Raw genomic sequence first — 13,256 nt, 5'->3', positions numbered from 1 at the left:
CAGTCTGGTTCGAGAACTGATTTCATGTCAGATCGCCCATGCCTACCGAGAGGCGAACAGTGCAGCAGACTGGGTCGCCTCCTATGTTGCCCGGCATACTGGGGAGGCCCTTTGGTCTGGATTAGAGGGTGTTCCACATGCTTTATTTTGTCTTCTTTTCTTTGATATGTCTGGATGTATCCACGTTAGAGGTATATAAATGAAATACCGTTTTGACCAAAAAAAAAAAAAAAAAAAAAAAAAAAAAAAAGAAGCAGTTAAAGCCTAATGGGAAATCGTTTATAGACCAGTTTTTCTCCTATGTTTCTTGTATAATCTGTGTTTTGATAATGCTTTTCTCCCTCAAGGGATGTTACCATAGAAACTGATATTATATTTGATAAACTATATATGTGCTATGTAAGCGTCATTGATTGGTCTATAATATTCATAAGCCATAATATAATCTCACAGCAACCCAATGTCTACATACCTAATATAGGTATATCTCTACTGTCACTCGGATTGACGGTACGCCCTATTATCTTGTAATTGCTGAAACTTTAGAGGGCCAACAAGTCTTCTATATCCCCCATTTGCCATTTTTGCTGCTGTTTATGCATTTCTAGCTCCGAACCGATCGTTATCATGAAACTAGAATGCATACTAGATCCCAAATGGTAAACACGTCCTCGTTGTAGGCATGTATTAAGTTGCATTGAAATTGGAAGACTGACTTGATGCCCATACCACAGGGTAGAATAACTAATAAATAACCTACACAACGATTGTAAACTTAGCTCTGGTGCCCCAAGTGGCCCAATGACCTTGCGCCTTCTGCTATCTAGGACGAGTTTATTATTATTTTTTTTTCTTTGGAAAAAACTCGGATACCAAATTCCCACGCATTCCACTTCTTCGTGAACTTAATCGCATCATAACGGGATAAATAATTTTCCTGTCCGGTCAGAACCGTTGGATCTTGATGGAACGGTTGTAACACACCGTTAAACGCTGTCAGTTTTTAAGGAACCGTTGGGCCCTAAAGGCGTCAACTCTCCACTCTCCAGGTTGTCGAAGTTAGAAAGAGGCGGGCCGCTTGGGCGGGCTTTTGTCACGCCCGGTGTATTTTCCGGACCAGCTCCATTGTCTTGGAGGGGAATTCGATCACTATCATCAGTTGGATCTGACAGGCCCAATAGGTAATGGTTGCGTCCATTCTTTTCTTCGAGATATCTGAACAATGGTGAGGGACGGAGGGGCCTTTCAGACCAAGCATATTTTCCATGAAAGTTAATAGGATTGCGGATTGGGAGGCTGCTCATGGAGCCAATCACTTTGATGGTATCCTGTGGGCTGGTGACGGGGAATTGTCCCTGACACTCCGAGGTATTTTGTTTTCTGATTTTATTGAGTGCATCCGTACTCGTTAAGTATGGTTCATCCACCCGCTTTAGCAAAAAAAAAACAACCGGCGGCGGTGAGGTTTACCTCCAGGCGCGGCGCAGCGGACCCAGATTGTACGGATTAAAAATAAAATAAAATAAAATAATAATAATAATAAAAAGACGGAAAGGGTCACCCAAGGCCAAGGATACATCGCGATCACTCCACTCTCCGAGCACATCTGGAGTGGAGCCGAACGGTCCGCATAATCTTACATTTGCACCGAAATTTGTATGCGGGAATTCATCTGCCGTCCTTGATACCGATTAGATCAATACCATCCGTCCATATCTTGCGTCTCTTGGATCCTGACGGAATCGGAGGCGTCACGTGCGCAAAATGAATAAAGGAAGATTCTCCTGCCCCGTAGAATTTGTATGCGCGCGCACGTTAGATGCCATCTTCTATGAAAGCTAAAGCGGGTCTCCCGCGCTGCGCTCGCAGTTGGACTTCTCGAGGAGAAATTATTACATGGTCCAGGTCCAGTGGACCGGTCCAATAGTCAGTCGCCACATTACCTTGTTGTTTTGAAACCATATAAGACCCAAACAAAGAAGAGGATTCCTCCAGTTATCCACCGTATACGTGCTTTAGGATTTGGACTGATCCACTGAATCTGGTCCATCTAATAATTTTACCTGGCTGAGAGTTTGCGACCATTCATAAATATGGAGAAAAGGGGGGGAGAGAAGAAAAATCAAGAAGAGGTGCGAAAACGAGCGATTGAAGGCGACGCGAAAGCTGGGGGAATTTAATAAAGAGGAGAGAATTCTAAGGTTCGTCTCACATGAATCGTGAATTCGTGATCTGAATTCGAGAGGTAGTCCCTTTCCTGACATTGTTTGTATCTGCGATCACATTTTCTTCTCTTTTTTTTGTTTACGAGTTTCTTGAACTTAGATTGAAGCTCCATTACGATTATCGTAAAATCTGGATGTGGTTTTATCTTTCTCTTTGAGTGCTTTTGCTGTTTTGGTCGATCTAGTCTTGATTTCGAAATTTGTTTGCTTGCTTGAAATCTTGTAGATTTAGTCTCTACGAGTCTCCAAATAAGATTACAACGAGAGGACCATAATTTCCCAATTTGCGTAAGTTTAATTACAAAAATTTTAAAGGATTTCGCTATCATAAATAACTCTGTAGCATAAATATTGCTTCAATGTAGCACCAAAAGAGCAAAAGGTATATATGCTATGACTATATGTTTCTGTTTTCATGCGATGATAAATGTCAACTATTTGTACAAGTTCATTTTTAACATAATTATGCCGTGAGGCATTTTCTATTATTTTTGGTGACGATTGAAGCAATTTATAATTGATCTTGATTGAATAGATGCATTTCTCCACATTATTTAATTCTCTTATCTTTTTCAATTTGAATGCTTCTTTGTTTTGAAGCAACATATAGATCCTGGTATAATATCTAGAGATGCAATTTCATCCGGTCTTTAATAGTGATCCCTTGTTTCTGTTTAATAATAAGATAAAGAGGGCATAATTTAAGAGGAGGAAAAGGAGGAAAAGGAGGAAAGAAAGATCAAGAGGGCTAGGATCAAATCTCTTTTTTTTTTTTATTCTTTCTATTTAGTCATGTATTGAGCTATTAAAAAAATTGTAATAGATGGGCATCTTTGGAGACTGCCAAGTGCCTAAACACCTAGGCGAGTGCCAAAGTCGAGGTAAGTATAAGGAGAAGCCTATAAAATGGTAATGATCCAGCAAGTTGCACTTATACACCTGCAATGTCCAACATTAATTTATATCAATCTCATCCCACATTAGCAAACATAATGCAAAATGTTAAAAGCAAGCACCTAGATGTCTTCACATAGGTGGGTCATCTGGGCAGCCAAAGAAGTCATCTTTTAAAAAATAATTTCTTAGTTGTTGAATTACTAAGGTATAACTAATATGCATAAATTATCACAATTGGTGTGGATTACACAACTCGCTTAAAAAGGATTCTGAATGGGAAAGAGGGATGGCAGCGCATCAAATTTACTTACTGGCGTCTACATATTGTAATTTGGATGTCTTTAAAACGGCTCCCTCAAGCTGGTTCTTGAATTCTAGGATGCCCAACCTTGATAAGAGACTCATTAAGCCAATTTTCGCCCCTACAATCTAGCAAAAATATCTGCTAGACCTCTATCAGTAGTCAGAAAGGGGAGGCAGTTTCCTTTATGATCTCTCTCTACTCTCCACTAAAATTTCAGTTTATCAGTATGCTTCATGTTCATGCTATAATGATGAGCACTTTGAACAGGAGTATATCAATTGTTTAGCAGTAGAAAAGGGACTTCTATCCTCCCCCTTCTGGAAAACAGGGAGTTTGATTACGTCTGCTATCTTCCCAGGAAGATTAGAAAGTGTAGTAAATGTTTAGTTTTTTGCGGTGTTGACAAGAACATTAGCTGTTGATGTCACCCATTCCATCCATAAGGTGGTGCACTACCTAAAGAGTAGCGACAAGGACTTCTGAATGTTTAAGATAGTGATCCACCATGTAAGTAGCATGAGGAAGGATGAAAATAATATCCCCCAATTTCCATGGACAATTTCAAGCTCTGGTGTTAAGCGGTCATCTGCAGCTGTAGGTCATGTTCTTCTGAATCATGAAGTCGCCTAATGGAAGTCGATCCTGCTGCTATAAAGATAAAGCAGTAGCTTTGCGAATAAAAGAGAGGAAAAAAAGAAGCTAGAACGGCGTGCACTTGCATGGTGGGAATGACTACATCTAATGACATCTGTGCGAGTAAAAGCTGCTGATAGACTTCTGCTAAAGTTGTTGAAGTTTTTGAAGATTAGATGCTCTTAGTCCAACAGCTATGATGCAATTCATAGTGAAAAAACTTCAACTCGAAACATTCACAAAATTCTCTTCGGAATCTCTGAATATGGTCAGAAATTGAAAAGAGTCTTCCTTCTGTCAAAAACCACAAGTTCCAGTAGTTCATGTGGAAAGGAGGAAAACCCCTTTTCTCTCTTCTTTTGCATTGATCATAATCATAAGTCAATCTTCCAGCCTCGCTCCACTTATTTGGGTTTGGATTTACACGTCCTCATTGCTAGGCATTCCTATTATATTGCTCCAACAAGAAAGAAATTGGTCACAAGCTTCTTTTTCTAATAAAAGATGGTGACAGAGTAGATTGTCTGAATTTTCGGTGGTAGTTGTACTATGTCTACACAACGAGGTTGATGGGATCTTTATTATGATATTTTTTTTGTATTGAAGTTACGTGATTTCTGCTTCACTGAAGATAAGGATCATTTTATGGATGAAGGATTCATTCCCTTCTGTTAATCATGAAGAATTTCTGTCTCTCTTACAACGATTGCTCATTTACTTGTGGAGTCCGATGGTATTGTCCCTATATGATTACAAGAATTCTTTCCTTCTTTGACAACCTTCAATCTGTCCATGGTTCATATTAAGTCCTCTCTATGATGATATGCATTCTAAAGAAGTGTTTGCAAGTCATTGAATCTTTCTTTGAAGAAGAGAAGGATCCATGTACAATCCATTGATTTTTATTGTTCTAGGGCAGTTCTTCCTTCAGGATTACTTTCTAAAACACTTTGATGCACATGCAAGCTGTAGATCCATATTCCATTCAACCTTGACACAAGGGCGACAAGTATACTAAGCGATGGGGATGCATGAAGAAAAATAAAAATCTCTTGATGATTAAGCATGAGAAAAAGAGCTATAGAAAATAAAGAGAGTTGGCAGGGCTTGTACAGTCTAAAACTCGAAGGAAGGTTCTTACAAATTAGAGAGGGTGATGTGTTACAACATTGTTTAAGACTTATTGTCTAGGTGTGACTTAGGAGTCATTTATCTTCCTATTTTGCATTAGGTTACTTTTCAGCAAGACTTTGGGTCATGATAGGAGATTGTTGATTGTTGGATTAGTTCATCATCTTTTAGTAGCATAGCTTGAATTTTTTTGGCCCATTAATAGTGATCCCAAGCAGCCAATAACATGCATTAGTCATTGCCGGCGACGATAAAAAATAAATAGAAAAGACATCATTTATGAAACAGTGGTCTAATACATTTAAATTATGGGAGATGAGGCTGTTCACCTTGTAACAAACAAAAAGGAGTATTATCCGGCACTTACTAGATAGAACTTTTTGCATTCTAGCTTTTGGGGAAATGACATGACATAACATCGTCGATGTAACATTCCTCCAAAGATATGAAGTGATGAATGAGTGGAAAATACTTATTACACTCAGCAGTATAGGATTATACATTACAATTTCAAATTTTCCATTTCTTTAGCATGAGAAGAGCTTAAGCCTTACTTCATAGACGAGACATGATACTGTTGATGAAAATGCTTGCAGATGAGCATATCTAAATACTATTGATAAATGATTTATGTTGCCCTACATCTTGAATTCATAGATTACGGAATTCCCGCATTTGGGATCATGAGCATGTGGGTCTACATGAAAAATAATGCGGAAAGAAATGTTGGAAGGAAACAGAGCGAATACACCAAACTAATTTTCGTGATACATGATGGCACTAATGGTTCAAGGAAATCATTAAGAAATGAAGAGAAAGATCAAGAAAAGAGATTTATGTGGTCAACTGCAATATGCTACGATAACCATCAGTGAAGAAATACTATATCAACAAAACAAAGTCAAAATCTGTATGAATATTGACTCGATACGCCAAAGTTAAGGAAGGTGCACTGCTTTAATTCTCCCTGCAACCACGGTTCTTCAAAGCACCTCTGAGCTTACTTTCACTTGTTATAGGATGATTCAATAGCCAACGGGGATGATAGTAAAAGCTGGAGGCGCCACTTTAACTAATGATAAGAGTAACTTTGGAAAATTATCCAATAAATTTTTAGATATATGTTGCTTTTTTTTATTTTGTTTCTTTTTGCATCAAGCATTTTTAGTGACATTATTCTGATGCTTCGTCCTTGTCCAGAGGGGTCGCAGTTGTCTATGCCTATCTGTCGATGTATCTAAGCATGCATGCCCATATACACCTGCACCCATAAATGCTAGTAAATGCTCATGCACGTGGATCCATTCTTCCCCAATACAGAGGTGTTATGGTTCCATCCATCCAAGCGCACTCGCACGGCACAGCACCGAAAAGCACAAAGGGCGCATTACTGAACTACTAATTCGATCACAAAAACAATAAAAATAATGGAATCCAGAGTTGTTCTCGGGCATGTACATGGATGCATGTGGATCCAAAAGGTATGAGAGTAGTTGTTGTTGTTGTTGTTGTGTGTGTGTAGAGGGCCTTCTCTAGTGAAGTCCTTTGCGAGCAGGCTTGGTCGATTGGCACACAGCTAATCTAGAAATCCAAGACCATTTTTTGTTATTGTTAGTCCAGATCCGGAGGCATTCTGGGGAATGTGGGATTCATGCCAAGCAAGAGGAAATTAGAGGCATCCAATTGGGTGACAGCTCCTGACATTTATTGGGAGTCATGTCGCTGTAAATTATGTCGCTTTTCCAGTCCAGAGAGCCGCATTTATCTAATTAGAAGACTTTCACATGGATGCATGCTATGCGCGTCCTGTAACTGGGGCGCCCAGTGGAGCCAGGACACCACAAAGTGGAAGCTTCTCTGCTGCGATAACGCTTATCAGCCTTGGAGAAAGCAAAGGACCACTGCTTCAACCCGACCCTCTTGAGCACCGCTGCGAAGCAGGTAACGAAATGTTCCCAAGAACTTAATAATTACAACCTTGTGCTTTGCTGTCCTGCGGATCAACTGGCTCAGAACCAACTTAGGGGTTATTTTGAAATGTTTATCAGCATATGCAAAATATCCATAAACAAAAAAACATCGTTATTCTCGCAAATGGTTACTTACACGCTTCAATTTCTGATGCCAATATGGACGTGAGGGAGCGATGCAATGCACCCAATGCTGACTAGGTCAGCCGGCCATACAATATTCTTCACTGATACTTAGTTGGCAGACCACAGTATAAGCAATCCACCTCTCCCCAGGGTCTCATATGCGAGTAAATTTTTCCATCATTAATAGGAGTAGGTTAAGCTGATGCATCAACAGCAAGCAACCAGGAAGTAAAGCATTTGACCGGTGTCAGTTGATTCCTGTATTTCTTCGGAGAAAATATACGGAAGAAACTACGATTGCCTGTCTATAGGGCTTCTTTATAATTTAACAAAGACTCATTGCATGCCTGGAGGACTTATTTATAATTAAACAAAGACTGGTAATATGCGTCAACCTGAATCATAATTTTAAAAGCCGTGGTTGAAACCATGGATTAGAAACCAAGAATGAATGAAGGGGATGACTGGTAGATAGGAAAGGTATAGAAATCTCATTGACGTCGAGGGCACGCTGGAGACTGACCTGCGGCAACTTATCCCTTCCTGGTTCCGGCCCAAGATATTGATGTTTGACAAAGAGAATGCCAGTATATGTATGTAAAAATATCAGAAGTCTTTTTATAGTAGTTTTATATTTCCAATTTCCTTTTTATAATCTTCTTTCATTGTAGGGTGATGCAGATTACCTTTTCGGTGGAATAAGTAAGGCGGTTGGCAATTGATGGTTCGATGCTGTTCTCTTACTTCTGATTGCGGTAATATAAAATCCTTTTCTTTTTTTTTTTGGTGGTTGTTGCATTTGCATAGACCCTAGCGGATATATGGAGATTGGCAAACGCAAAAGAGACAGCCGCTTCTTCACTAAATAATAAAACGTTTAATTCGAAAAGGAAAAGAGGGTCCTTAAATATTTCTATCAAAAATTTAGTTGGAATAGTGATGGTTGGATGAACAAATTATGCTTATGGCACTCAAATTTAGACAACTTAACTTTATAGTTGGTGTTTGAAGAAGCCAAGAAACCATGGGCGATTTGGTTAGCTGCAAGTCCTTGGGGCTGTGGGCGTCCACGTCCTTAAAGTAACTTCACTCTTCACTCTCCAATCTCGGTTAATCTCGCCATTTCCAACAAAAAAAAAAGGTCGGATTGGCCGTCCACGTCCTTAAAGTAACTTGACTCTCCGGTTAATCTCGCCATTTCCGGAAAAAAATAGGTTGAGTTGGCACTTCGTTTTTCGCTTCAAACAAAATAGCTTCTGTCGGAATCGATCTTCCGCTGTTCCACTTTTTCCAACCAAATGTGTCCTAAAATACTATATATATATATATATATATATATATATATATATATATATATATATATATAAAGCCTATTTGATTTCACACCTGGTATGGTGACTCCTAGCATCAACTTTCCATTATTTGTCATCTTCCATTATATTGAAAATTTTGTAATTACCAACAACAAAGCATCAGTGTAGCGCCGAGAAACATGTCTTTCTTGCGGTTCCCAAAAAAAAAAAAAAAGTTGTATTTCTTGGGGTACGGAAGTTTGATTTGCTTTATACGTCAACTAGCACGAAATCACATCAAGAATGATAGTGTTAACTATTACAATACTTGCCGCATAAAATAATCATATTCTTCGTGCTAACCGTTTAATTACAATAACATGGAGTAACGCATAAAAAAAGTAAGCAAATAATAAGTGCTGCAGCAGCAGCAGCAGCACGCATTCAATATTTTCTTGGTTGAAAGAAATTTACAACCCACATCTAAAGCCTTGAGCACATTCAACTAATTTGGGCGCTGGTGCCTGGCGGTGAAACAATGAGCTATTAATGAGAGCATTCAAAGAGAGGGCGAGGGGTGGTCTCCCCTCATCAAGTGACACCATTCAATTCCACCGTCTCTCTAAGCCAAACCATGCCTTATTCTCACTCCGTTCGCCTTCTGGATTCAAAAAAAAGAATGCAACGGAGATTCAAGGACGAAGGCTTGGGCGTGGAGTGCCCCGGATGCAATAAATCTCTCGGGAACGCGCAAAAAACTCCAAGACGATAAAGCTCCCCTGCTGTGGACCCCGCCACCCCCACACATTTAACATACGCCTTTAATTCCACCCGGCGGGTTCGCGAGCTATTTATAAACCCCCCGGTCGACCCGTCGTCGAAGGAGCAAATCGCGGTGGGAGGGAAGTTAGAGACGGCGAACGCCGTGATGGCATTACCTGTAATTTCATCCGAACGCTGTGGCTCCTTTCGTTGCCCGATTTTATCCTGAAGAAGCTTCGATGGAGGGCACCTGAGGGATTAAAGTAAAAGGAAGAATGGGATTTATTTACAACTATACCCCCACGAGCCATCGGTAGAAGGCGTAGTAACCGCTCTCCTCTCCCTCCCCGTCTTGATAGTTTCCCTCCAAGTCCCACGAGTCCCGTCCTCCGCCTCCGCCGCCGCCGCCGTCGTCGTCGTAGCGGTGGCTCCAACGCCCGGAGAACCGGAGCGAGGAGAAGGAGGACGACGCTGATGAGGTCAGCCGGTCCACGTACTCCTTCAGCCAATTTCTTCCCCCTCCTCCGGCAGCCTCCGCGACCTCCTCCCCGGGCGGCGGAGGCGCTGCTGGCTCCGCCTTGTTCTCCTTGGCCCTCCGGATCCGGCCCACCACCGCCTCCACCTCCTCGTCGACCACGTACTCGAACGACGAACCCAGCGAGTAGGATCGCAGGTGCGGCGGCGGCGGCGGCGGCGGCGGGGGATTGGGGAGGGAGGTGCCAGCTCCGGCGGGGTCCAACTCTGTGGACGTTCTCCGGCGGCTGACGCTGCCGATCTCGACGCGGAAGCTGCTGGATCTGGGAGGGTTGTTCGCGGCGTCCGCCGCCCGGGGCATCGGCGGGATGGGAGGGGCGGGGATAGTGATGGAGGAACGGCAGAGAGGGCAGGATGGGGTGGATCGGAGCCAGGTGTCGATGCACGGGGAGTGGAAGGCGTGGCGGCAGGCGGGGAGGAGGCGGAGCTCGTCGTGGGGTTGGAAGGGGGAGAGGCAGACGGCGCAGTCGGGCGACGCCTTAGGGAACACGGCGACCGAGGAGGCCAGGGAGAAGAGCGGGAGGGACTCGATCAGAGCCGCCTTCTCCTGGTCGGAGAGCGCCGTCGAGGCGGCGGAGGAGGGGTGGCTGTGGTGGATAAGCGGCGGAGCCGACGACGAGGAGGAGGAGGAGGAGGAAGAGGAGGAGCGAGAGAGGAAGCGAAGGAGGAGGTGGATGGCGGCCGAGGCAATGAAGACCAAGGCGAGAATGGCGGCGATGATGTAGAGGCTGGGGTTGTAAGCGAACGAGGAAGAAGGGGAGGACGGAGGGCCGCGGTGGCTGGAATCCTTCGACGGCGCCGGTAACTGCGGGAGGGGGGGCGGCGGCGGCGGAGGAGGAGGAGGAGGAGGAGAGGCCATGTCGAAGCCGGAGAGAGAAATTTCTTGGGGGTCTTTGGGTGCTTTCGGTTCCGCCCCCCCTCTCACACAGTCACTTGCCTTTATATATTTCTCGTCGTTCGTTTTTTTCTCTTCTTTAATATTGATTTCTTTTTAGGTATATCTTAAACAATATTTGTACAGTAAAAGACAATATTATCATGGGAACAATAAATGAAAAAAAAGAAGAAGAGAGGACACTAGGACAGGGATACTTCTCTGGATATCTTGGGGAAAAAAAAGGAGGACAGTTTAGATGTTATTTTTGTAAGTTGGCATCTCGGATTGTAGGACCTTGCTTTATTATCCATCCAAGTTTGTACAGAAACCAAGCAACATCTAGATTAGTATGCTCAAATGAAATAAATTATGCCTTCTGTTTTCTTAGCTGCCAAGCTATGACATGCTCTCCTCTGATTTATGAAATCCTGCACCATTTTCGGTAAAACATTTTATATCACAAATATAAGGTGGAGTAAGAAATAATTTAAGAAAAACTAGTAATAACAAGTTAAGTGAAGTTCCTAGCAAGAGTGGAAAAGGCTGTTTTCCTTTTCCAATATAGAACAAATTGAGACATTGAGGGAAAAAAAAAGAACAAAACATACAATTAAAATAACATCTTGCTTATCTTAATACTAATCAAATAAGTTCTAGGATAATACTGGTCAGACTTTTTTTTTCTTTCAAAGAAGTAACTTCCAAGAAGCTTCGTAGGCACAATTATATCATTTCAATTCCTATTCCACACAAGAGGCTGATAATGGGTGTACATGAAAGTGATCGCAATATTTTAGTTTCTAAAGCGCATTGAATTAACCTTATATGTCAATTCATTGCCAATTGCCAAACAAAGTATGAAATAATCACCTTAAAAGTTGCACAAATAAATCTATGGAAGAATTGTTAAGATCACCAACAAGAAAATTATTGTGTATTGAAAGGGGAAGCTTCCCTTTGAGAAAAGAAGTGTCAAGAAAATTAGATATATTTCTTGTACCATGGTCCATATGCACAATATTTAACATGTTGATTAAGAAAAAGTTGATTTGATTAGCGGCTAAGAAACAAAATTTGCACTAAAATTTTAGGTAAAAGAAGCAAGGCAGTACAAAGGTTATGTAAATACTCACAATATTGATCGAATGCTGAACTTGTAGATTTATCACCTGTTGTAAAATGATGGAAAAGAACGGGATAATGCTAAGATTTCAAAGGCACCCTCTAAATTGTGAATATTTTGATTTGTTATGAAGTTTATGTTACACTGAAATAGATTTTTATCTAGAGCCTATTATTATATATTTGTCTCTGCACAAGCAGAGACTGCACTCTAGATTCAACAGTAACGGAACTGTTGCACAATAGAGAGAAGAGTTTCAAATGTTTTTACCAACTATTAATTTATGACCTATTCAATTCACTTAGTAAGCCATTATTACCCACCTGCTTCCCATGAATTGAAATTTATAAATATTTTTAATCACGCTTTGTACTTTTCATGAGCTACTATTTCATCCATTCCCGGTAGAGGGAGAAGAAAAAAAAACGGCCATCTAAAATAAAACAATAGTCAACATCATAACTGCATCTAAACTGCCAAAATATATGATCACCACCGAATTAGTACATGTCAAACATCAATAGTCAAGAACAGCCACTTTCATTAGCAACTAAGTAGAATACTAATTAATAGGACAAAACATTTAAGCAAAGACGTGGAAAATACCTTCCTGCTCACTAAACACATAGATATTTGAAATAAATGACAAACCATGATAGAGAAATAAATTTTTTTTATAGTCCAAATCGTTTAAAAACTTTCTGATGAAGCAAAAGTAGTCCTCCACGATGCCGAACTCAAATGATCTGGCATATATATAGAAAGCCACCCAATCCGTTCCTGATATGATTTCTAATTCCAGCGTGCATAGTTGGCTATTTAAATAATGAGCGAAGAAGAGGCATCAGAGGAAATTGATTAATCTCACACAATGTCATGATCCTTAAATGATACATAATGAGGATTAACTAAATAAACAGGTGATCCTCTTGGCGTTGACAATGATTAGAGGGATGAGACTAGGTTTTTTTGTAAGGCTTATATTAATAATATTCACGGTGGGCGGAGTGGAGCAAATGTGCTTTCGTGTCGAAATGTCTCCAACGTACCACCTTCCGACCTCTTTCTCACGCGACGCGCGTGAGTTGCATGTGGCAGTGACTCTGAGAGGCCTTGGGGTTTGTTTGTTTGGTTGGTTGGTATAATATATAATATAAACTCACACGATCAGGGTGGCAGCGGCGCAGCGCATGAATGTTAGCTGCGGGTACGTACTTGCCTTGTCGGAGCTCCAAGTCCAAGCTGAAGGGGTACAATATATAGTACGGAAAAGCCTAAGCAAGTTGAGGATCTTGGAGACCTTTGCATACTTTAGACTACGTGAATGCTAACTTGATGATAGGTATATATGATATATCCCATACAATTAGTTCTTTCAAAAT

The 13,256-nt window shown here is 41.2% G+C and overlaps 1 protein-coding gene and 1 long non-coding RNA gene across 3 annotated transcripts; one reads left to right on the top strand and one right to left on the bottom strand.

Annotated features, from left to right (window-relative positions):
• The first annotated feature begins 1,756 nt into the window (after window positions 1-1,756).
• LOC149753413 (uncharacterized) lies at window positions 1,757-8,562 on the top strand. 2 transcript variants are annotated; one of them, XR_016395611.1, is made up of 3 exons: window positions 1,946-2,245; window positions 6,391-7,131; window positions 7,958-8,562. It is a non-coding gene; the product is annotated as an uncharacterized LOC149753413 (long non-coding RNA). The 2 variants fall into 2 exon arrangements; XR_016395610.1 differs by lacking the exon at window positions 7,958-8,562 and having other exon boundaries at window positions 1,757-2,245; window positions 6,391-6,831.
• A 328-nt stretch (window positions 8,563-8,890) lies between these two features.
• Window positions 8,891-11,349, bottom strand: LOC103704720 (E3 ubiquitin-protein ligase ATL4-like). Its single transcript, XM_008788132.6, has one exon. The coding sequence runs from the start codon at window positions 10,731-10,733 to the stop codon at window positions 9,633-9,635; it is 1,101 nt and encodes a 366-aa protein (XP_008786354.4). The 5' UTR covers window positions 10,734-11,349; the 3' UTR covers window positions 8,891-9,632.
• Between the last annotated feature and the right edge of the window lie 1,907 nt (window positions 11,350-13,256).

The sequence above is a fragment of the Phoenix dactylifera genome, chromosome 6 (assembly GCF_051530095.1).
Source record: "Phoenix dactylifera cultivar Ajwa chromosome 6, Ajwa_hap1_PhDact_Kaust_v1.1, whole genome shotgun sequence".
Classification (NCBI taxonomy): domain Eukaryota; kingdom Viridiplantae; phylum Streptophyta; class Magnoliopsida; order Arecales; family Arecaceae; genus Phoenix; species Phoenix dactylifera.
The sequence above is the reverse complement of the archived record's forward strand: the minus strand, read 5'-3'. Positions and strand labels throughout refer to the sequence as shown.